General features: G+C 40.2%; 1 protein-coding gene across 43 annotated transcripts in view; it reads right to left on the reverse strand.

Annotated features, from left to right (window-relative positions):
* LOC135486179 (polypyrimidine tract-binding protein 3-like) overlaps window positions 1-25,431 on the reverse strand; it is a 165,256-nt gene that overhangs the window by 27,339 nt on the left and 112,486 nt on the right. For 21 of the 43 annotated variants that reach the window (XM_064768816.1, XM_064768813.1, XM_064768815.1 and 18 more), the window contains exons 2-4: window positions 25,332-25,348; window positions 17,414-17,503; window positions 4,499-4,597 (exon numbers count right to left, since the gene is read on the reverse strand). In XM_064768816.1, coding sequence (XP_064624886.1) covers window positions 4,499-4,597; window positions 17,414-17,503; window positions 25,332-25,348 — 206 coding nt within the window. Of the gene's footprint in view, window positions 1-4,498; window positions 4,598-12,385; window positions 12,536-12,638; window positions 12,676-13,484; window positions 13,554-17,413; window positions 17,504-25,331; window positions 25,349-25,431 lie in introns of those variants that run through there. The other 22 variants (XM_064768778.1, XM_064768790.1, XM_064768776.1 and 19 more) reach the window with 6 other exon arrangements.

The following is a 25,431-nucleotide window of genomic DNA, read 5'->3' on the forward strand; positions in this document are numbered from 1 at the left end:
CTGGGATTACTATTTCGAATCACATATCCTCGCCATCACTTTTTACCCAAATGCTACCACAGAGTCTTCCTTTATTCCCCGACGACATCATAAAGCCATTTATCAGAGGAAATGATAGTATCTATGTACTACTCTCATGAATACATCATGCAGCATTTCTTTCACCGTTTTGCGCAAAGAATATGTGTAATGATACTTTTTCATCTGATACCTCTATGCAGAATGTTTGGTGAGAAGAATTGCCTAATGATAAGTTTTTTGCCTTAGTGTTGTGCTGTGCTGGATAATAAAAGTAGGTAGTTCTTCCTTGTATCATGGGTCCCGTTTTAACAATACTGGCCCTGGGTTTGGGCCTTGTAATTTGTATTACCAGTACCCTAGGGGAGAGGTTGGTTGATATTCACTACTCGTGGGACATTCGGTGGTGTGAAGCGCTTTTATCTCGAACGCCAAAGCAAGAATTGGCAATAAGACTGGATCAACATTATTAACCCAGTGCAGACCACTCAAAATGATCTGTGGCAATGTATTCATGTCAGACTTTCGAGAGCCAAGCGATTCAATTGACCAAGCACTTCAGATATCCTCAGTTTCTTCACAAAACAAGGAAAGTACATCAGCAATCAATACACGATTCCACTAACTTCTGCCGATAGCGTGATTCCTTTAGAAGGCTGGCCACTTCTTCTGCGGGATCTTTTTCAGTCTCAATTTGATGTCGAGCGAGAATATTGCAATGTGACGCCACAGCACACAATACCACAATGCAATGGACACTCTCCGTACAGAGGCATCCAGTCAATAATGTCTCAGTGTATTGAAGCGTTTCAATGCAGCGGAAATTGTGGAGTCCGCAGGATGAAAGACTCCGGATGGTGCGATACATTCAGTGTAGTTGACACTCGAATAGAGGATAATTTGACTGCAGTTAGTTGCATACAAGCCAGAATAGTTGGGCTGGATCCACTGTAACAAGTCTGGAGATCTATGATTGAAGTTAAAGCAGTGTTTGGTAACATGCCCATCACAAGGTCACACTAGGTTCTGTCAACAAATTTCGGCAAATCAACAACCTTCTGAACAAGAACCAAAACAGTTCAAATATCACTGGATACTGCTGTTTTCTTCATCATTTCTGTATTTGTTACCACGAAACAGACTTTGTAATCCCTAGTACTAGAAAATGTGACACCCTCATTTCGGAACCTGATGGCAAACAACCAAATAATGATGTGCTGAGGACTATATGATGGAACTAGTAGATGGTTTTATGCTATTAGCTATGAATAAAGTAATCAACTCCTGTCTAGTTCATCCCACGTTAGCAAGCAGAATATCCTTATACATTGATTATACTCGATGTTGAAATTCTTCGTTCTTATGGAATCGGAGAATACTTTAGATATTATGGTCTGTTCACTGCATCAGCAATTGTCTGACTGACAACATTTGATGGCCACCCGAAGATGTGCCTTATTACCCGAGTGATGACTGAGGCAATAATGCGGGAATCGCATCAGCTTTTGTAGAGGTATTCCACGGAACAATAATTGTAGAGAAAAAAGTGCATGAATTCTTGTAATCTGCATAGCATGTGGGTATTTATACAATGCATTGCATAGCGACTGCACTGGGGAATATTCTCATGCTTTTTTCAAACTTAGCTTTATCGAGCTCTACTGCCCACACAATAAGCAACCTCGTCCCAAGAGAACTAACATATCATGCACTATAAAGCTAATATTATTCTTTCTTATGTTTTACAAGCAAGAAGACTGTTTTTTCTGTTTTCCAATTCTAACCCATGAGAGGAGGCATGTTGATTTTTCTTTCCTTCTCATTAACATATTGAATACCACTTTATCTCCCCATCTCTACTTCATTGGGTACTTCATTTGACTACTTTATTTGGTACTTTATTATACCAGTCCAAATTCATTTGCGATCTACCACACACAGCTCACATTTTCAGGGTATATTGAAATGAACCTGATACCACTGCCTCCTAATAATCCTCATTTAAACCTCCCCCTCCCCCCATTCTAATGGTACCTCCCAATAACGAGCGTATCAAATGGCTCCCGAACGTTTTATCAGAAATGAATAAGCAAGTTAATGGTTGTATACAATCAAGAAAAAAAACATGAAGAAAAGAAACAGAATCAGCTTGTGCGTTACAAAGAAATGTTCCAGACCGTCTTCCTGTTATCCCCCTGATGATGAATCAGACGAAGAGTTGAAAGAGACAAGGCGGCACTGACCTCGCTACGAGACATCAATGTTCTGTCAATTTCAGAATGCAGCGGCTCTAATTACACCACAGGATTTTCGCGAACAATTTAAATAAATTCCATCAAGACCTTCGCGCTTAGCAACAACAACTTGTCGACGCGGTCCGTATAGACACCATCTTGGTTGCTATGACGACTTGGAGGCCTCCGTAACTACGAGAAATTTGTCTAATCATTCTCGAGAACAACTTTCAACTCATCAAGAGCAAGACTTTAAGACTATTACACGACTCAATCCAACCAATAGAAAAGCTCTGATGATGATGACAATTTCATCAAGAAGGTGGAGTAATTTGTTTCAAGCAGATAAAGTAGATTAACAAAGATGAGACTGCACGATTCAAGCTCTAATCATTCGGAGAAAGAAAAAATAACCACCCATGACAAAACCTGAGAGGCGACTGCCTTGTTACTTCCCAATAATTACAAATAGCAAGATGGGATTCACCACTCATCAAGTCTGGCCGAACTCAAAAAGCTTGAGTATAAACCAACAATGCATAGCAACGTATACTCTGTAATTCAAGAATACGTGCATCGCATTTTTGTGTTTTCAAAGACAGATTCATGAGGTGGAGTGCATAAAGGGATTGCTTTCTTGCATCCTCGCAACACCCCACAGAATAGCGCATTTTGTGAAAGCAACCATCCTTTCTTAGTGACATCCTGTCTGGTATCGAGAATCAGACACCGCCAGTGCCACGGGCAAGGTTATGTTAGTTTTTACAGGGAACAAGAAGCAACCATCACCTGTGAGTGTGACTTGACAGAGGTGTAGCATAACTGCTGCGGGTTTTTCTTGCTCTTTCATTTCACGCTATTAATAAATGGCCAGCGTCGTCATCTGTGGATTGAGTATTAAGACTAGTCTTCAGTCTAGTACAGTGAAACAATATTGCCCTGCTCGGAAAAGGGTGAGAAGTTCCACATATTGCAAATATCTTCATATCAGAACTGCTTTTGAAGATTAAATTTCTGTTTTATCTCTTTTATGTTTTCTAGTCTCTCGAGATGACCGAAAACTATTTCACAGACTTCGAAACTGGAGGCCGAATATATGAGATAAAGTTTTTGCACCAACAGGCCATGAAGATTATTTTACATTGCTGAAAAAAGAAACACATTTGAAAGGAGAGCACCACCTATTCGATTTCGGAGAAAAAACTTTCCGCCAAGAACGTGACACTATGCTATATGATAGGAACTGCAAAGTATGTACTTTAGAAAATCATTTTCTTTTACAGATATAGGTAGGAACTCTGGTTTCAGGCATGGCTATAGGTATTACTTATTGGTAAAAGGATTTCCATTTTTTTCAGTCCGTCAGGTTGGTATGATACTTGAAAACGGAAACCAACACACTATTCCTGAACATTAAAAAATAAAGAGGATCAAAGTCAAATTTTCACGAACGTTTTCGCAAAAATAAAACTACATGAAAATTTTGCGGTTTCAGTCTATCAATAATATCAATTCATTATCAAACTGCCAATACAACAATTCTAATCCTTTCACAAATCATACAATAAATCAAGCAAGGTGTTGCAGGTTTTCTCCTGTATTATATCAAACGTCGCTTGCTTCCTGATACTATTATGAGCCCTAAGTGCCTTACAAAAGCCAAGCAACAGCTGCAGGCCAGCAAGGTGTAACAAGTGCAGCAACAAGGTCCAGACACAAAATGCATTACCATTGCTGAAAACAAGATACAACAGGAAATCTGATTGGCCAGTTTGGACACAACTTGCCAGAATACACCAATCAGAAATCTTCTCATATGAATCGCGGCAAGATGTAAGCTTATTGTTTTGCTTTGGTAGTATATTTTTTTAGTCAACACTCAATGTTCCGAACCTTTGAAAAGCGATGCAACAGTTGGGTTATGATGAATCAGTGCGGTCTGTCCAAACTTGTCCCTTTTCTGTTAGAGGCAACATGTGTCCAATTGTTTTTTGACCTAAATGTTTAAATCATCTTCAAAGTGATCAATTAATTTTTTTTAAATGGCACATTTGAGCAAAATCAGTGCAACTGAATTAGCAGAAATATAAAATTTGTCGATGATGGTCAATTTAGGTCACAAGAGTGTTCTCAAAAAATGACTAAGCTTGATAGACAAAGAGTTCATTCATCATCACATTCCAGTTTCACAATGCTTTTCAATAACAAATCTTCAAATTTTCAATCTGGAAGTTAAGGTTACTTACTTTTTTAGCGTCATTTACATCCATGTTGGTTTGAGTTGGGCTCATGATAGTACCATTAGCTACCATGCCAGGATGGGAATACAGCTCTTCAGAACCACGCTACAAAGAGAAAATAAGACGGCCAATAAGTACAAATGTTGAAATAAGTCAAATGAACAACAGACGTTTTCAAAGGAAAGTCCATTTAGTAGGGCTTCAATATTTCGATATTTTCCAAATCTATTGTAATACTGCTGCAAGGAACCATAGTACTCTACCAAGTGACCCTTACAGCACCAGACGACTCCACGACTAAATACCAACCATTCCTCCTCCAAGCCTTCTAAAGCCTGATGAAAACTCAAGCATGCTTCTCGGAGCCTAAGGCGAATTCCTCTAGCATAATCGGAATACGGCTATGATAACTTTACCAAAGCCTGGATGGAACTATTCCAATATCAATCCGGTGGATCCGAGCGAGTACTTGATAAGTTATGGCGTTAGTCATAGCCCGACGGAGAGACTTGTAAACATTGCAAATTCGTTCCGATGTGTTACAAACAAGTCTGACGAGAGAAATGTTATACACAAGGAGACGATGGCTAATATAATGCTCCGTGTTGATAGTCACAAGACATGCATCACATCCACTACCGGAATTGGACAGCATGAAAATTGTACTGTATAATTAAGTAAAAGTGGTATAACAGTTCTGAACTCCACTTTTCTTGTGTGAAGTACAACGCTGTTTGGACTGTACTTTCTTAAAGTGCAAGTTACCAGTCTGTCAAGTCTCAAGATTCTTTGAAAGGAGCTCTATACGATTTACCAACAGTTACATGTAGACACCAACTTCAAACTATGAAAGTAAGCAATCGTACTCTTTAAATGGTACATGCTACTCTTGGTTTTGAGGGGCTCATTTCCTTCCTTGAAGGAGATCTATACAATTTACCACCATCAAGATTCAAATGCCAGACATAAAACTACAAAAAAGTCTCAATAATTCTTTAAAAGGAGCTCTATACGATTTACCAACAGTTAAATTCAAATGCCAGATGTCAACTTCAGACTAAGAAAGTAAGCAATAGTACTCTTACGGTAGTTACTCCTACTGAAGAGCACATTTTCCTACTTGAATCTGATATTGTGCAAGAAATATTTCATTGCATAAGTAAGGCTACCAGAACCCTTCTCTTCAACAGCATGATGATCGAACCATCAGACATGATTGTCATGAACCATTATCACATTCGATCAATACCCTCGGCAATAAGGGTATACTTCAGTTATCCATTAAAATCGTCATCGAGATAATTCCAAAGTGATGTTCTCCACTTGGGTCATACACGAGATGTGCAGGTGGGACAGGTGAATGTATAGAATGCTGTCAAAAGAATATGTACCAACAATAAGACCTGCAAATGACACGATTGGATCAAAACACAATAAAATGGCAGATATACCTTCAGGAGAGGTCGTGATTTCCATTATTGCAAAAAAATCCCCCAAGCCAAGGAATATGAATACAAGTCAGTCACTGATCCTTCACTAAGTTGACTTACCAAGCAGCTCCAACCAGAGATGAGCTTGATATACATCAGACTTAAGAGACAATACAGCTGCACATTGGATGAATCAGATCTGAACACCAATGATATATTGGGCTAAGCTGATCAATGCCCGTCTAGATATGCTGTGAGAAAGAGCAAGATGTGATGCTAAGACTGAAATACGTGACATTTGGCGAACATTTTTACCGGGAGCAATACCAAGTGGAGGAGAATATCCCCATGTAATGGACATCTCTTCTCTAGTTCTTCATGTGATATTGTTCAACAAGAGGCCCAAGGACCTCATGCTCAGCTGAAATGTTGTCCAAACCAGATATGGTACCGATACAATGGACGAGATGGTGGCCAAAATATGAATGCAAGTCTTGAGAAGGTCAATCCTAAGAAGACCATGTTTTGCAAGTCACAGAAATCTTCAACTTGATAGTACGTAGAGCCCAGATTCACTTTGCAACAACCACATTGCAGCTTTCAATCTGATTCAGGCAGTTGCCAGCAGCTCAGATTGACTAAGTACAGGATTAACTATGATCAAACCTGTCATCAGGCATGGATTCCCGACAAAGCCGCCTGCCCTGTAAATTGATTTTTTGCCTCATGCTATGTAGCCCTATTCCGATGATGTGCAGCCACAGCAGAGAAATGGACTGGCAATCATGTTGTGTAATTGATAGTTTGGATGCCTCCTTTACTTACTATAAGGCAAAGGGTAGTGGCAAAGATGGTCAGGGCTCTGTCATTAGAGGCAAAGGCATACACCCCGTGAAATTCAAGCTCATGAGTATCGTAGTTTAGCAGAGCAATCGGGGAATGATTCCAGATTCAAAGATGCTGATAGTAGTCTGGCTATGTACGTTTAGAGAAATATAAAAAAGAAAGCTTTTAAGGCTAAAAGCAAAAAGCACATCAAACAGGACCGACGTACCTTAGCACTACTGACATTTCCGACTGAAGAATCAAAGTACATTTCAATCACAGAGGCTTACCAGAGTGAACACCCTCACTTCCTTAAAACCAGAGACCCCTTCTACCCTCAAGACATGATGCACTACTTTCAGCTACTTTCGTAGATTACCAGGCTTCTTCCCATCACCAAGATTGCAAGGAACCTGAGCTCTATTGGCAAAGGGAGTGACAGTTCCCCACCCAGGTGAACAAACACTCCAATACCGTGGCTATTTCATGAATACTAGATGCCCTGATCCCTGCCACTATTGTTTTACAAAAGCAACGACAATTTACCAATACAAAGCCATCAATTATGCATGACATGAGGATGAAATGTTAGCCGAGCCGATGTAGGACCAGAGATAAGCTCCCATATCCCATGCGAGAGTAGCCCTCCACGCTACCCGACCCACTTATTGATCGGGCGATGCAGCTTTGACTAAAACATCACAAAGTATGTCTTTGTAGCGTAAACTGATCTTCTACTCATAACTTTATGATACGGATCAAGTACGCAGCGATCTCAGAGATCAAAGTCACACCTCGTCATAGCTACTTCCCGGCTAATCTCCCTGCGATATTTTTGTGTTTTTCTACAGCGCCATGCGCCAGGCTCCGAGTCAACTCAGCAAGACTTCATCCTCTTTGTCTAATCTGGTGGATTTCCCGCTATCAGGAATGAATGTATGCAGTGACAAAGCTTCCACGTTTGTCACATCAAGAGCACCCATCAACACTTAAAGGCAACGTGGGGCAAAGCATGGGGTGTTTCACAGGAAAATTAAAGTTTATTGAAACTCCATAACAGGTGATTATCTGGAGACAAAGGTTTTCAATCAAAATGTATTTTTGTTGAAAACTCTTTGGAGAAATTCTGAAGGTAAAGGTACCAAGTCATCATTTCTGCAGTTAGAAGTGAATTTTCCACCCAGATTCAATGGGCATTTTACTGGACAAGAATAACGAGACTTAATGTATGCACTGAGTCGTAGTAAAGTCAGGGCAAATTCCTATGTACACATGAGTACCACTTTGGGAGAAGAAAGAGAAGGATTTTATTCATAAACTATTAATCCCAGCCATTCTAACGGCAAATGTAACATGTCACAATATCAGGTAAAGAACAAGAACCCCTCTATGCCTAACTTGCACAAAACATATCGATGCCTGCACTGGGAATTTTGCCACAAATATCTTTTCGAAAGAACCAGTTTAGACAAAATTCTGGAATCTATGGAAAAATGGTAAAGGCTATTCGTTTCTTGGCAAGAATCAGGGATGAAAATGACAACTGTCAATAACAAACTTATCAAGTTTTACCGACACCATGTTGGCTGATATACCTCTAATGAAAATACCAACCGCAGTGCCACAATATGAAAGAAAATATCCAGACTACATCCACCCATGACAGTATATTATCGAAATACGAGAAGAAACATAGTGTAGTTGGCAGCTACTACTATATTATATTGCAAGGTTTAATAACCCGTACACAGTTTATGACATTGACGACATCGGTCCCTGATTCTAAATTAGTTTGCAATGGCAATGACAGCCTGACATACAAGCGACTTGCACTCTTGACGCCACTCATCCCCAGCTTATTGCTCCATTGACGGAAATGATTTTAATCACGAAATAGGAAATGAATGTTACGAGCTATTTGCTCTCGTGTTGCTGTATTTAATCATTTTGGGGACATTTTCCCCGTTTCTGCAGGTAAAGCATCAATCAATATCTTGTTGTCACTTTTGACCCCACTTGAACATTTCCTACTGTAATCTTGCTAAATATCAAGTTAAGGTAAACAGCTAGACAAAACTAGCTTCCCTATTATAAGTGAGACAATATATTTGTTCGTTTCAATACTTCATTAAGTATGTTCCGAACAAGGTTTGCCAAAACATTCCCATTGACAGTCAAGCGACAAAAATAGCTTCTGAATCAACTTGGGAAAAAATAACACGGCATCTATCGCAGATATTTTCAACTTTGATTTGAGCAGAAGGAGTTTTTGCTCAACTAAAGACGCAGGAATCTTCCTCCTCTAGTCTAAAATCGTTTCTAAAGAAGTGACAAAGCAATAGCTCTAAGAGTTAGAATACACTTTGATCCATCTCTCAGCAACTTGAAACCTATTCGTGGCGTGATTTTTTTTATTTTGAGAAATTTTTCTTCTAAAAGCAACCATTAAATCAATACGCGGGTAACTTTTTTGAGACAAAAACCTGCCACATCTTATCACACATGTTTAGCACATCTGGGGAGGCAGGGAATTTGCCCCCTCTAGCTATACCGCTCTGCTGATGGCCAAAAATGTGCCCAGTTTGCCCAGCCAATACCGTATTGATACAGAGTAGATTTCTCGGACACAATTGGATCCACATTTCTTGGTGGAGATTGTCAGTTGCGCCATGCCTCCATCAAATGAATGATTGAACACCCAGACGCCCATTCCACGATAATGTCGAAATTAACCGATAGGCCGATTGCGGACAAAAGTATCATTAGATTAACTGAGCAACCGTCTTAGTGGTTGGGGACAAAATGTGGAATTGAAGAGAATGAAAGGTGCTATATTCTCCAGGGACGGGGTCAATAAAACGTTGGTAATCGTATTTGACTGTGTGGAGGCTGCACCAAATAGATGTGGTCAGTGTTGGTTCCCACTGGACTACGGGACCAATTGATTCGCTACAAACTCATCAAATATTGGTAACGGATACACCGCTGTATTTGAATATGGTATGGACATTGCATCATGGGAAATACGCTGTAAACAACAGGTACGAAGGCACAAATATTGCATGTGCTGACGTTGTTTACTCCCTCTCTCATGTGGCCTGACTCTGGCTTAAGTAAGTAATAGCGAGTCAACAGGACTAAAAGCTTCATGGTTTTCCACCACGACTCGCTGACAAAGAACAATAACGCAAGATGATGGATGCCACTTGACTGAGAGCAACCAGCGACGTCTCCTAATGGACTGATAAATATATTAAAAGTCATTAAATATGTATACGCCAACCCATTTGCTACATCGTACCCAATAGTTATATGACATATTTCCTGAGCGCACCACAATTCAACCAGGGGATAATTATGACGTTTTAAAAAGCCAAATAACTCGGTAATGCAAATTGCTTATGGATTGCATATACACTGCGAATGCAATTACTACGAACAACATCGTCAAAATAGAGACAAATTATCCGGGTTATGGGAAGCGAAAATGGTATGAATGCCCTCAGTGGGGAAGGCATGTGATCTGCGGTGCCAAGCGGGGACCGGGTAATCAAATCTAGAAGCTATCAACAGAAAGTGCGCCACCTGGTAGCTGCGAATCGATGATAATGGACTGCAATAAACAGTGTGAAGTTTAGTATTGAAAAAAATCTGAATTGAATGATTGAGATGATTGTAGGCCATTAACCCAACGATTAACCCTAAAATCGAAATTCTCAATTGAAAGTATGCAATTTTATTAGTACTGTAATGGAAAAGATGAAGTTTTACACAGTGACAGTCAAAAATCAAAACCACCAGATAGTGACTTATTGACAGATACAGCTTAGGATGCATGTCCCTGGTAACTGATGGGCAGACGAGGTATGAAAAGATCATTTTCTAAAAATAAGCCATCTTAACAAGATTAACCAGCAAGGACAGCTCATAAAAAGGTAGCTGTCTCATCTCTTCTCTCTTTTATGGGATTGACACTTGCTATATAAGGAATGGCTTAGTATTAAAGGAGATCTCTTAAGCGGAAAATGTCTTTTGGTGCAGGCGAAGTCGAATTGGTCAATAGCCTTTGAATAGTCAGACCTTGACTCATGCAAATAACAAGACCAAAGTGTGCAACCAACAAACCAATGGATTCAAGCTAGAAGCAATGAGGAAGTACGTGGCTGAATCAAGATCGGTTAGGGGCCACAGTCACTCATGTACCACCAATTTTTCAGGGCTGAGGAGGTCCGTTTTGCACGGGCCTTGAAAAGGACACCCATTGCCGCACCATCTATCGAGATTCATCTTCTACCTCTGCATGGGCAAAGATCTGCTATGTTGCATGTGATAAAGATTAGAAAATGCTTACAGATACAAAATCCTTGTTGGCCAAATTCCTACTTATAAAATTTTGAAGTAGCCTTTCAAGATTTGGATCAGGAACTTGCCAGGCACCATCGACATTTACCTCGAGATAGCTTATCAGCCCTGTCACAATCAAAACCGACCAACTAATGAAGCTGTCCAAAACACAAGCAGTTGTATCGACGCTAACAGTAGGAGATTTTGGCCAACACGCCACAACATTACTTCTTACCATGATGAAGTAATTCTGCGTGATCAGACCAAGACTATAAAGATGACGAGCATTTTTCTTTTGAAAGCCGTCGGCATAGTGGACAGGCAATGTCGAGTTTTATAGTTGATATTGCACCAGTCAGAGCCAAAGCAAGGCACGATGACCAAAAGAACACCCTGTGGTATATGCCCGAACTGGTTTTTTTCCTGCAGGTTTGTTGTTGCTATCAACGGCTTCCTCTGACTAGTCAGTAGCTAATAACAATGTCACAAACTCTCGTGGTAATCACCATCATCCCCCCCCCCCCCCCCCCCGTCCTATTCAATCTGTTATCCTACATGTATTTTCTCGAGCTGTAGAACCTACCTGCATGGTAAAGTCAATATTGGTCAAAAACCTGCAGAGAACAGAATGTGAAAAGCGAATAGCCTAATGTCACTCCAGCCAGGTCTGTTTCTCGGCCAAATATACTCCCTACGCTGCCAAGCAAAGCAGTTTTGTACACAAGAAAATCAGGGTTTGGGAAAATTTGCCTTTTCGCCAGCCTAATCTCCCAAGCTTATTGTGTTCTAAAGTAAGTTGCAAAATATGCAAATCAAGCTGAGCCGAGACGATATAACAATGAACACTTGCACTCTCGTGATTATGAATATGATATTAACCCAAGTCAGTAATTTCATGGTAATAATTCATGCCATAAATTTCTATTAGACACGAACCACCCTCATGCACTTAGCCTGCATGTTTATACTACTATTGTTGCACAGCTTTTGTGTATTATGTAAACCGGGATGCTTTTACAAGTTTGGGATTGAAAGCATAAGAGATGTAACAGATTCGCTGCTGTTTTCCTACCAGGCTGACAATCATCATCGTGAATAGAAAGCATGTACTCCGATTAGCATATCAACTGAGATGCAGTTTAGTTGAAAATCTGAAACTACAAATGTAGTTGCGAGTTGTATTACCCCATGCATTTGATACAAGGAACAAACAAACAGAACTAGTGACCAATCCATGAATCAGATCGGCTTGACACCCTACATGCTCATGAAAAGTGAAAGCGTGACAACTTACCACAGCCATTTAGTTTAAGTCACATGTATACCGATTGCGTTTATGAATAGGATGACCAATATAATTGAAACCATTTGAACATTAATCCATAGAATACTGGCACACTATTCAGTAACAAGTTTTTAATGAAAGGCCAGCCAAATTGAACAAGTTGAACTATTTCAGGACAGGGGGCATGCACTCCTGATAAGATAATGATTTTGGCCCAATAAGAACAATTTGGCACAATAGGCGCGTGCCATTGGGTCTGTACCTTTGTCATCGCCAGAAATGTCGCACCTGATGTTACCCCTCCCTTGTGTGAAACGAGAGTGACACGATAGCAAACATCATCAATTTTTCAGCCGTTCGCTTAACAAAACAAATATTGGATAGTTTTACGGCCTCTTGGATCCTTTCAATGAATCCATGAAGATTGACAATAAATAATTCATGCCCGAACCATTAAAGTGTATTAATTTACTACATCAGCTATCAATACAGCTAGGCAACCAATATTAGCTTGTGACTTCGAAATGAAATTTTTATCAGGTAGGCAGGTTTTCTGCTTCGATGTATGACAACAAAATGATGCAATGAATTATAAATGGACACAAGTTTACATGGCATGACAATGCACTCATCAAATAGGATATCGGGCAAACACTCCGCACGTAGACACGCCTGAATTGATATATAACGCATGAAATGTAATCAGATATTTCCATCCCGCAAGTGAAAACACGAACTAGTCTCGTACCGTGGAGAATCTGTTGCACCTGACCAAGCACATCAAATATCGTAAAGGTTTTTTAAAACTTTCCATCAAAAATGTATGCCCTCAGCCAAAAACAAAATTGCTCATACCACAGTTTTAGCTATTTCAATACCCCAATAAATATAATCCAACCTTTTAAAACAAGCAGTCTTGAACTTGTTAAAGGGGGCTTAGTTTGAGCCTAGGAGCATGGTAAGTGAAGATGAGTTTTCGCGAGTTTCAGTGGCTATTTGTGGTCATCTACCCCACAGCCAAATTTCATATGTCATCATCTCCGGGGAGAGAAAGTTGCAATCTGACAGACTAATTTTAGAATTTGTTCCTGTTGCAAGACTATCTCACCTTGATCCCTCTTTGTGGTGCCTCAAGTCCTCCAAGGATATCGTTCCTTATCATACAGCCTTTCCTTCAGCACAGATTAAGAAGAGACAGTCGCACATCCAGGGCTAGCAAGTTATGGGAGGTATAGCCAAGTCAAGTCAAGCCGAGTTGTCAAACATGAAAACTCCTCCTTATGAAGTTCAAATAGCACCAGCAGAGAGAACAGGCCTAAACCTATACTAGAACTTTATATAGAACTTTCCAATGTTTTTCTCTGAGATTAGCGCGGACTGTTACTTTCATTACAGATTTTCCAACAATACATATTGGCCGAAAAAGCGTTTTTCTTATACCATTGTGACATATGAGGGAGTTGGCCTACGGTCATGTCAACGTTTACTTTGGCTAGTTCAGATACTTACATACTAATGGCCTTTCTGTGTCTCAGGTTTTTCCTGTCTTTTCATTTGAGTGGTTGAAGTGTTAGAAACTGGAGACTCACTTTCGATGACAAATAATGACAATGCCTTGGGCGACAGTTAGAACATTCAGGTAAACCAGAGAAGCCAATTAAAGGGCCCTATTCCAGTTTTTTTTTGTTTACAAATTATTCTGCTCACAGTATGCAGGGTGTCAGTTCATAAGAATGTCAAGTACAACCGATTGCATAACAAATTCGCATGACTCTTCCAACCCAACATTTCGAGAATATTAATTATTACCACAGTGTGACAACTGGTGATAACTGACAATCAAGTGAAGAGCATTCAATACTGCTTAACACCTACACTTCATGTACATTTGTGACCACAGAACAGCCAGCTCAATGCAATATATAGACTTCAAACCAATTTGCCCATAGACCCATGGGGTAAATTGTCAATTGGCAAAATGAAGTTGATCTGACCAATCTTTGTTTCAGATATAGACTAAATAGTCACCTACATGCATGAAATTTTTTTACAAATGATGTCCAAAAATATCATTTCCTGGGCATATTTTCAAGCTTATCACTTTAACGTCTGGCAATAAGCAAGTTAGGAGGTACTCGCCATGGCTGAGTCCACAGCACTGATATCTTTTTCCCCCAACTAAAGTTTGGCTCACCTGTCAAGAATCCCCCCCTCCTCAAATGACCACTTCTTATACCATATCACCACATTGGTGACACCGGTCCAACCTTCCAGCAACTGATGAAGATACAAGATTTCCTGTGCTGGACAGCTCGCAGAACCAGATATGCACAACAAGTTACTCAGCAAAGAAATGTACATCGAGTTGAATACATGGTTGGGGTTGTCATCCCTTATCGGCCGCTCGCATGATGAAGACCCGCCATTTCCTGGTTAGAATGTCTTGATGAAGACATTCAGAGGAATTGATGATCTCCGCGTAATGAAGCAGTTGATTTAGCCCTAATCATGTGTGTTTATGTCAGTCACGTTTAACCCCTTCCAACTTGCTTGGAGGGTTGCGGGAATTGAGTATTGAGATGGGTCCAATTATTGGATCAATACTGTGGACATATTCCACCAAAACTGCCAAGCATAATCAATTTCTTGAGCATCAGTGTGGTGCAATGGTTCATCAGAGATCGGAGATCAACAATCTTTCTAAGCCATGACACAATAGCCTTACATTTTCTTCAACAAGTATCACTTGATTAAGATTGGTTTGCAATTCAAAATGTTTTACAGCTCTGGCAGTTGGGGCGAGAGGATACATAAGACAAGGGAAGACACTGCCCAAGGACACCAGGGGACAAAAAGACCCTCCTTCATAACCTGAATCTGTCTTCAGAAGTCTTAATGAGCAGTCACAGCAAGTCAACCCAATGCCCATTATTGCGGTCATGCGACACGGAAAAGGCGTGCAGAGGGAACCCGGATACCGACCAGGTGCCTCCAATGATTATGATTTGCTGCCGCTGCCCTTGGCAGTTATGGCTGTTCACAAGTCTAGGACGTCTTATTTATTCATGGAAATTGTTCGATGTTCACCAATATAACTGTAAATACTTGAACAGAGTGTCTTGAGGGAACTTGGTCAGGCAAGCAAGCAATAACATTGGTGAGAATCCACTTTTTTAGACTAGACGTGGGAATCGCCCCCTTTCCACTTCGATCATAAATCTATGCTTTTCACCACGGACTCGTATCCTCACGATGGTTACATTAGGAGCACAAAAATTTTTCACTTAATGGTTTTATCATTGGAAAATGCATCCAACTGTGAAAACAAATGGAAGCAAAATCTGAAAGGATGCTTCACAAACATTCAGAGCCATGAAAATGAAAGGGTTTGCAGTATCTTTTTTTTTAGTGTGAGATTGATCACCTGAAGGCTAAAGTGGATTTGTTCACGACAAAACCCAGCTAGTTTTCATCAGCCGCTAGCTGACTTAGCTGACGCGGCCAATTGGGTTTTTCGTATCTTTGTAATTAGTCATCTCGCAGTGATACTCCGCTGAGCGAGGGATCGTTCCGTGTCGTAATGATAATCATGTCGTTGTCAGGTTCATCAGTTTCTCATCAATTTCTAGCGGACAAGATGTTCACGAGCGTTATTACGATATTCTCTGACCGATATGGGATGTTTCGTGGCCGGTGATGGGAGATTGTCATGTCAATGACCAAAGGAATGAATTGCGAGCAGTTTCCCTTCCCATGGGGCTCGTCTCCTCTCAGGACACTGAACAGCAAGCGCAATATCTCAAATATTGCACGCAATGCATGTACAAAGCATCATTAAACAAATGGGTTAAAGCACCGTGCAAACGAACAATTCTTGTTGCTGCGACATGCGATCATGTTCACATGCAACAGAAATTGCTGGTGTGCGGTGGTCATTGCAGATGCCTACGGGTATAACCAGTAATCGGAGGTTGGTGCTCGGTTTTATCCACAGGCAAGAGATACTTTCATCACACAAACTGTAGCGCCAACTATAATTGCAGGTCACAGCTTTTTAAGGGCTGATAAAGGGTTACATAATCCCTAAACCAAACCATCCTCATGGGGTCCCTTGCTCACTCCTGTATGTAGAATACGAGACCTTCCTCACCCAAAGCAGCAACGGTAGGATGATGACATGAAAAGGTCCATGCTATCGTGTTTCCCCAGCTGATCTGATAATAGCCTAGCCATGTACCAGAGATGATAAATATTATGACTGGCCGAATCATGCCATATCCAGCACTAGAAGACGACCATTTTATCACTGACCCCACCATGTAAGCTTGGCGTTAGATGAATCATGTACATGCGATGTTCCTTAGAGATTGGTGGCTTAACATCTTACAGAACAAAAGCTGGCGTATTTCATAAATGTGTGTCGGACTGTCTTACAATCATTCCTATTTGATCAATACAGCTCGGCTCATAAAATCTTGAGATGAAACAATCGTATGTGCTCAGACAATGAAATATGCAACTGAAAATCAACCATTCTCGGAAATGGAATCGATGTGATAAAGAACTGACTTATGCAGCTTTGTCAGTGCCAAAATCAGAAAATGTCAACCACTACCAAGCCCCCCCCCCCCCACAGATCAAGTTAGAATCACAGTACTTTTGACACATTTATAATGAAAGAAAGGAATGAAATAGAATTGAGTTTTAACCTTGCTTTCAAATATCTTTCATGCTTAGTACTCACTTTTTCTCTCCAAAATTAAGAATATCTTTTGAAAATTAACGATGATGGGTGATAAAGCAAGCAATCGTATGGAGAAACAGCCAATCAATAGAAACCATGCAACTCCACAGTGTAAGTATTGTTTCCTACATACCTCACACGTCCCAATCACACGTCCCAATCTAAACCAGTGCACAACGCATACATGCATACACGACTATAAAATATTCAAGCGGCTTATGGAAATATTGTTAGAGGTCAGTCTGGCTCAGACAGCATACGTTATAACGTGTATAAGATTAAACCTGGCCTACCTCGGGGTGGTGACTTGAGTAATCCATTGCTTCGTCACAATTACGATCGAGACGATATGACATCGTTGGTGTATCCGTTCGTAGCGATCTCTAGATATAATCGAATCGTTTAATATGCTTAGCAAATTTAACGTCCTAAGAATCACACGGAAGCAGATCTAGCAGCAGTCGGTACAGGCTGTCTGTTGTGCGGCAACAGATGAACTAATGATGATAAATTCATACGAACTATTTCAAACTTGATGGGGTCCCATGCGGCTGCACAAGCCAACCAAACGTCATGCCAGATCAATAAACACTTGAGTTGACTCCTACACCAGCGCCAGAAAACACAAAACAGTTTCGCCTGCCCTAACCAACAGAGGTAATTATGCCCGATCCTTAATTATATTTATATGATACATTATAGCCTTCGAGTATTAGTAGACATTAGCGTACAGCAGCTAAATTGACAGTGAGAAATGGCCCACGAGAGCACAACTACCGCCAGACTACTCGCTTGAATTATTAAGTATTTCAGAGCATTAGTAACCAACAGAGCACTTGGGCGCTGGTCCAGGCACCCGTAACATCCAAACATGAGAAAGATTTTAAGTACGTGGAATTTTGTCATCTTTATTGCCACTGAGTGGAATAGTAGTACAGGGATACATGAAGATCGGTGGACAGCATGAGCAATGATTACAAATTTTTACTCAAGAAGTGCCAATAACTTATGCAACATAGCTAGTATTGTCAACACTAATTGTTGTGAAACATAATAAAGTAACAATCTTATCAAAGAAGCCACATCTCATGAACCGAAAGATGCATTTGGTAATGTTTATGAATAGAGCTGAAAATTGTTTTAATCATGCTCAGACGTGTCGAGAAAGTAGGATGCTAATAAAAGCAAAATTGCAGGAAATCTGCACGGTTTCAACAATTTCAAATGCTGATTGCAGTCAAGTCGGGGAAATAACACTCCCGACGGCTTTTCACAATGACAAATCAATAGTTCTTTTTGATGAAAACCGAATGATTAATTGTGAAAATGCTGGTTTAAAAAAATTGCACCGGATCAATTTGATTGAGTAACAATGGGGTTGAGTATCGAAAGAGGTTGCACGAGGGAGCGATAGTTCATGATATTTCATCACGTTTCTAAAGGAAAGGTCTCGAGACGTGGGGAAACATGCAGCCAGGGGAAATTTAATCCAGAGAAATTCTTGAAGAGAGAATTTGTCATACAGTCAGTAGAAAGTGGAGGAGCGTAACACTAAAAGCAACAAGCAGCCTGATGGAAAGCATCAGAAGTAACATTTTCACGTCTGGAGGAAACATTTAGCCGCAGCCATACAACCAACAGGGGTAAAATGCTGGCAATGTCTGTTGTGTTACAAAACGTTGCTCAAATACTGAAATTCAAACCTGGTCTGAATGAAACTGCATTTTAAAGATATGATCAGTTGAGCATTTTTCTCTGTCCTTTGTCACATCAGGGAGCTGTGGGCTGATCCGAAAGTGCTCAAAACTTTGTTACCATTGATGACGATAGGATACAAAGGATACAAACTTTTACATCAAATCTCGAGATGTTGTCGAAGATTTGCTGCTCAAGCACCAAACAAAGGTATATGAAGGAGTGAGGGAGGTGAGTCAATATGACACACGGGAAAGTTTTAAAGTTACTAAAGACAAGCAACATGGGATGGAACATCGGCTTTTGCCTGAAGCGAGGGTTTAAGATACTGAAAAGAACAATAACTAAGTTGCCAAAGACAATAATGCCACATTTCCTGACTGTGTGCATATGGTATATATGTGGACAAGCCGCAGGCGTTTATGGCTTTTAGTGGTGGATCTATTGTTCGGCTAGATACAGGGTTTGGGAAGAGAAAAGGAAGAATTTCGCTCGGTCTTTCTTGTTTCTGACAATGTACCCCTGAGCAAAGTAACTTCTTCCCAATCTCAAACATTTCACCAAACAAGACGTTCGGTTTAAGGGAGCGCTTCGCTTCCCCGTTACCACGACGACAGGGAAATCTAACAAAGGAGGAGCGCACCGCTGCAAGCTAGACGTGCAAAGGTGTCGAATCGCACCGGCAATGATATCTTGTGACATTTCTTAAAACTTCCACAGAATCAATAGTAAGAAGCGTGAATGAATGAGACATTTTATCGCAACTTAGGCGGATGATTGACATTTTATACGTGGTTTCAATGTTGGCGAATATTTAACAAAACCTTCTTCAAACATCTTGCTTTATACACATATAAATCTTATCTGATTGCATTTTATGGTGTAGCTTTCACAAATATCGAAATCCAGATGGGAACAAAAAGTCAAGTGAAAGAAACCACAAAAATATTAATGGGTCTTTAACGCAAGGGAATGCCTAGATTGCACGAGTTGAAAAGATCTTGAAACATTTTTGTCTGTAATTGGGTCATGACATGATTAGACTAATTACAGCACTTACCAAGAATCAGAAGGAAAAAAATTGAAAGCGAGCACACTCCATTTGGATGGAATAGAAGTGTCATTATCATGTACTCATTTTTTCTGGTAGCTGAGCACCAATGAACCTGAAACCCATCTTGTCCCCAAACCAATATTTTTCATCAAATAATGTGTCTATTTTCGGCGAAAAAAGACAGCGGAAAACAGGTGGCTTTGCAGTAGCCTTTGACCAATAGATAAAGACCTTATTGGCCTCTTTTTGATATCACGGCAACAGGATTGCCCCCTCCCACGCGCAATACAGGATCAGCAAAAATAGCTGTCACAATCACAAGTCAACAAGCGTCAAAGACACAGCACACCTTAAATGTTATCCAACACCACAAAAAGCCGCAAATAGTACAAACAATGCTTTACATAATAAGAGGAGCTGATTAATTCTCTTGGAAAAAAAACGTTTTTCTTATGTTCGTCTTGCTTATGATTGGACATCGTGACATTGAGCCACTCTCGGGAAATGAACGAGGTTTCTTCATCAACGATTGTTACTAAGACGTCGGATGGATGTCCACTACAAAGACGAATCAATTACTTTATACATGTAATCTGTCTGTGTCACGTTTCGTTCAGTGGAAACTATAATGCAACGTCTCGTACAAACTTCCGATGGTTCTCGTCCAATGATAGGTGAATGGTGCTGTCAATGCAGCATATTCTCTGTACAGCTTTTGCTCAGATTCTGCATAAAGTGGTTTGGGTGCAAAAATGAAATATCTGAAGAACAGGTGCATCGACCCAGCATATGGGATTGGATAAAGGTTAAAAAGGAGGTTATTGCAGACATTTAATGCAAGAAGCAATGGCAATTCGTCAAGCAAACATTTCATCTCTGTCATCCAATAAATACTTAGTTACAGTTCGTCTTCAAAGGATTGCTCCTCAAGAATTCCTTGAATTTTGCAATCGTGGAAGCTTGTCAGCAACAGCTTGGCAAAAAGTCACATTGACTCCAACTCATTGGCTTTGAATTTGGCCCTCATCGCCATAATGAGGATGACCTGATGACTGGCCAAGCTGTCTCAATAATCATTGTGACATATGATACATATAATTATTTCAATCTGGGGTCAGCCGAGCATATTTTGGTGACACATTATGCAATTCAGAGACAGGATTCAGGGTAGCAGATTTGGTGCCATCTGTTGAGAAGTTGATAAAGGCACAGCTGGCTGCGCGAGGGGCAGGGTGGAATCAAATTTCAACCATTAAAATTTTCAACTGCTTCTCAAGATATTCGATATTTCTGAACCAAACAGAATGAAATCATGCCAACAAGCAACTCACAGATTTCGCAATACGACTTCATATCATTGAACATATCATAAGGCGTGGTAAATTATTCACGACTGGCCCCCAGTGCATGTCATCATAACTCTGCCATATGACAGAGCCACATTACATCAGAGCGCCTATTTGCTGTCCATTAGCGTACAGGGCACACTTGCCCGCTGTTACACAACATCAACAGCCCATTAAAAATTCATTCTGTTGGGGGGAAACACTGGCTGGTGTTATATCCAAGCTCGCGAAATGTAATCCAGTCCCTAATACTAGGTCCACGTGGACTCATAAAAGCGAACTTCCATCCCCGAAATTGAATTATCTTGATATAAACCAGTTATTCTTCCAGCAAGCCTCCCTGCATATTTTATCATTGGGTCATTTTTTCCAAACGAGCTCCCAGGTGGCGCTAATGTAATTACTACTTGCATTATGGAATAAGTTTACAATATGATTGTCATAATTTCTTGTCGGGCTATTAGTGGGAGAACAACTATCAGTGTGCGTTAATACATCCTGGAATAAGGCTTTCAGAAGCTAAGTGCTCATCTGGCCGACACCCAAAATTCATGTTGTCTAGTTGCATTTGGCCTGGCTTCAGTCAAACAAACAGTCCCAGGAGTGTTTCCATCCACAAATCCACCTTTTAACTGAAATGAACCAGAGGGAACAGATTTCTCCAAATGGCTTGTCATTCATCCCCTCCCCACCGGCCAGTTGACACTGTGATAAAAGTATCTTCAAATTCACATTCTTTTTCGTCTAAGATTCGAAATGGCAGGGAAATTCCATGCACATGTCTTCAAAAAGCGACATCTTGAGCACATTTCCCTGCGGCAGATGACACGCTCCTGTCATATCAGCAGAACATAATCCACCACCTCGAGGAACTGATATAGTTTACTCCCTCAAATAGCCTCCGAGGAGATCCCACTGAATTTACAAGATAAAATTTTAAACCCTTAAGACAACATTAATTTAAATTTCAATACCAATGCGAGAATCTATTGTTGCTAATTCCCAAAGCCTCGTTTCCTAAGCGGTACTGTAATCTCTAGCAGTTCTTGCTCTAACGTCTTTATAAATTTGATGAATGTAAAGTCGTTTCTCAACAACGAAAATCACCGGTAGAAAGCATAACAGCTACAGGCTATCATGAACATTATTGGTTTTATTCCGGCAAGTTACTAAACTTGGCGTTAAATACAAATACGCTAAGAAGATTCCGCCATTGTTCCGCTTGTTAAACCGGTTAGAAAAATCGTAACTAGTAAAGAGAACGGCTGCATTGTGTTCGGCGATTACGCGGCAAAAATATCAATACCAGATGGCAAGAATATCGTCTGCTTTTCTGAGTTCAAAATCGTATTGGGTAGTTTTAAAGTTTAAAACAAATATTTGCAACAATGTCTTCTTCCAAGGCCATTTCTTTCAATTCTGTTGTTTTATCATCCTGGTCAATTTCAAATTGTCGGAACAAACAGGTTGAGAATAATGCCTTAATGACTATCCATCCTTCCCAAATTTAAGAATTCAGGAAAGGCATGCAATTTTTATATGGATGCTTCAGAAATCTGCTACATACCCAATAGCGGCAATGTAGACTCCAATGATAGAAGCCTTTACAATGCTACGAGAAGGAATATAGGGTGAATTCACCTGACTCACTCTTCCCAGTGCACCTACCATCTCAGATTTCAACTCACTAAGGAGGAGATCATCAAATGGAAACCTATCGCTGACTTTCTGATAGCGATGTTGTCAGTATCAACAGAATTGTGGGGTTTTTATAAGAAGGTTAAGTACATGTACAAGCAAACGATGCGTAGTAGATTTTTGATTATGATGGCAGTTCCCATAGTATACTATCTCGAGTCCAATAGAAAGTTGGCTATCACCTGCGGTCGAGGTAACTTTGTTCGTCTCTGACATCATGCGTCAAAGTTGTTGCTTAATCGAGTGGCCCAAATGCAATACCACAAGGAACAACTGTTATGTGCACTTCAACTCACAACTTCACCCAAACCAAAAGGCCGAAACTTCTTTCCACATTACCACTAAAAAATTGTTCGAAATTATGCCAAACCTATTTATTCAGCTTTGAATATGAAATATTTGACATCGAGCCGCCAGACATGTAAATTGTTGCTTCCACTTAGCCACCATGACTTTATAGTCACCCTTATCAAAAGATGATGAGGCAGAGCCTGATAGAGCACAGACAACCCTCATGATAGTGCCACCAACACCAATCTTCCCTTCAATGAGCCCAAACCAATTAAGTGAGATTCACAGTCTCAGAAATTCCATACAAATGATTGCATTTTTCACCCGAACTACACCCACTATTCCTCTATGAAAACTGTACAGTCATTGTTTTTAGCTTTGATTTCGATAGTGTGGAGAAGGCTCTCATTACAAAATCTAGGGGCAATTTTCATTTTAACAAGAGAAAAAGACCAAGTGGTTCATATATTGTGGATAAACAAACAGTACTCTGGTTCATGGGTCAAGTTTGGGTGGAAGATATCAACCAAATTAAAGTGACACTGGCAATAATTGGTTGAATCATGACAACAAAACCTTCATTTACAATTATTTCCTGTGCACTCAAGGGCAAATGATAGCTGTGTCTTTTTCTGCCTCCAGGCCGAGTAATTCAGTGGATTACACTCGCAAAAAATATTGCATTTCTGACAGCAACATAATGGAATCATTCGACAGGCCTCGGGCAATTAAGTACAACTTGCATAACTGTCAAAAGGAATGTGACGGCATGGATAATTAATGGCGTTTTTTCATACAGTTTTTATTCAGATTTATTATCAAGTAGGCTGGTTTTATGCAACCGCTAATGGCTGCTATGAGGATTGTAAGATATCATATGAAAAATCGTACGATTAAGGTTTTCTAGTCATGCATTTATGACAACGATATGAAAAGGAGAATTGATGAACTCATTGCGAGAACTTACATTATAGCAGAACATGTCTTAATTAAAAGAAGCTTATTTGAAATATTCAAGAAGAACAAACTTCCAAGCGAAATTTTAAAATGTTAGTGACATCTTCCTTATCTCGCCATAAGAAGCCGTACATTGTCGATGTCGTTCACCCCTGATGCTCAATATAGAGCCACGATATGAGAGTAGCGTTGATACTCTAACTTCACCTACCTAAGACCAGTTTTTGATTTCTACAAATTTGAAAGCTGGCACATGAAGTCATAACAACATGGTGTCACAACTGTATCGTCTTTTTAAATCAATCAGGTTGAATGGTTTCAAAAAATCATGCCTAAGTTGAATGGAATATGCAGAACCAGTCTTCGATCGGTGAAATAAGAGTTTGCACTCTAATTGCACAAATCAACGACTATAGCTGACTCATGTCATCGTCTCAACGCAAACTCGAGAACAGGGAAACACGCACACAAGACAAGATAAAGAATACAAGATAGATTTCATATGTCAGAGTAGTTCCTGGCAGAGTTGACAGGCAGGAGGCAGGAGTTGGGAGAAGAGAGGTGTGAAGATTAGTTTTAGGCCCATGCAGAGCATCCCTGTGGCAATGCCAGTTAGATTTAGGTATGGGCAAAAACACATATGCTTTTGGTATGGGTAATAAAGATTAAAGTGTCTCTTTCAAAGCCATCCATTCGGGAATTGACAAAAATATTTCAAAGGGAAGCACAGTGGAAGAGTCCGACTGGTGATCAGAAAGTTGTGGGTTCAAGACATGGCCAGTGCCAGTCTGAACATTCAACTGGCCAAGTTGATAGAGGCACAATATGTGTGCTCCTGGTTTCTGCTTCACAAATTGTCTTTCATATAGGCTGCACCAAACACTTAAGAGGACAGGCGAACAGTGCATCACTAACACTGGTTCAAACAAGTGAAAGAATGCACACATTTTTAGTGGTGTGACAGGTAGGATGTGAAAGTGTTTACATGACACCAAATTAGAATGATATGACTTTGAACAATCACATAATTTGACAATTTAGGTACCAGCATGCCCAAATGATACAGCAAACGTTAATTAGGAATGTTACTCATGTGTAGGAATACTATACAATGTGTAAAGAACTCAAGAGGCGGAACGCTCAATGGGTACAGTAGAACAAAGTACATACCTGCAACATTAAATCCACTAAGAGAGCACCGAGAAAAAATTGAAAAGATGTGGGGAATGTTGTCGGAGTAATCTGACAGCCTGTACCAACTCCTGCACAC

This window comes from Lineus longissimus, chromosome 4, assembly GCF_910592395.1.
Source record: "Lineus longissimus chromosome 4, tnLinLong1.2, whole genome shotgun sequence".
Taxonomy (NCBI): domain Eukaryota; kingdom Metazoa; phylum Nemertea; class Pilidiophora; order Heteronemertea; family Lineidae; genus Lineus; species Lineus longissimus.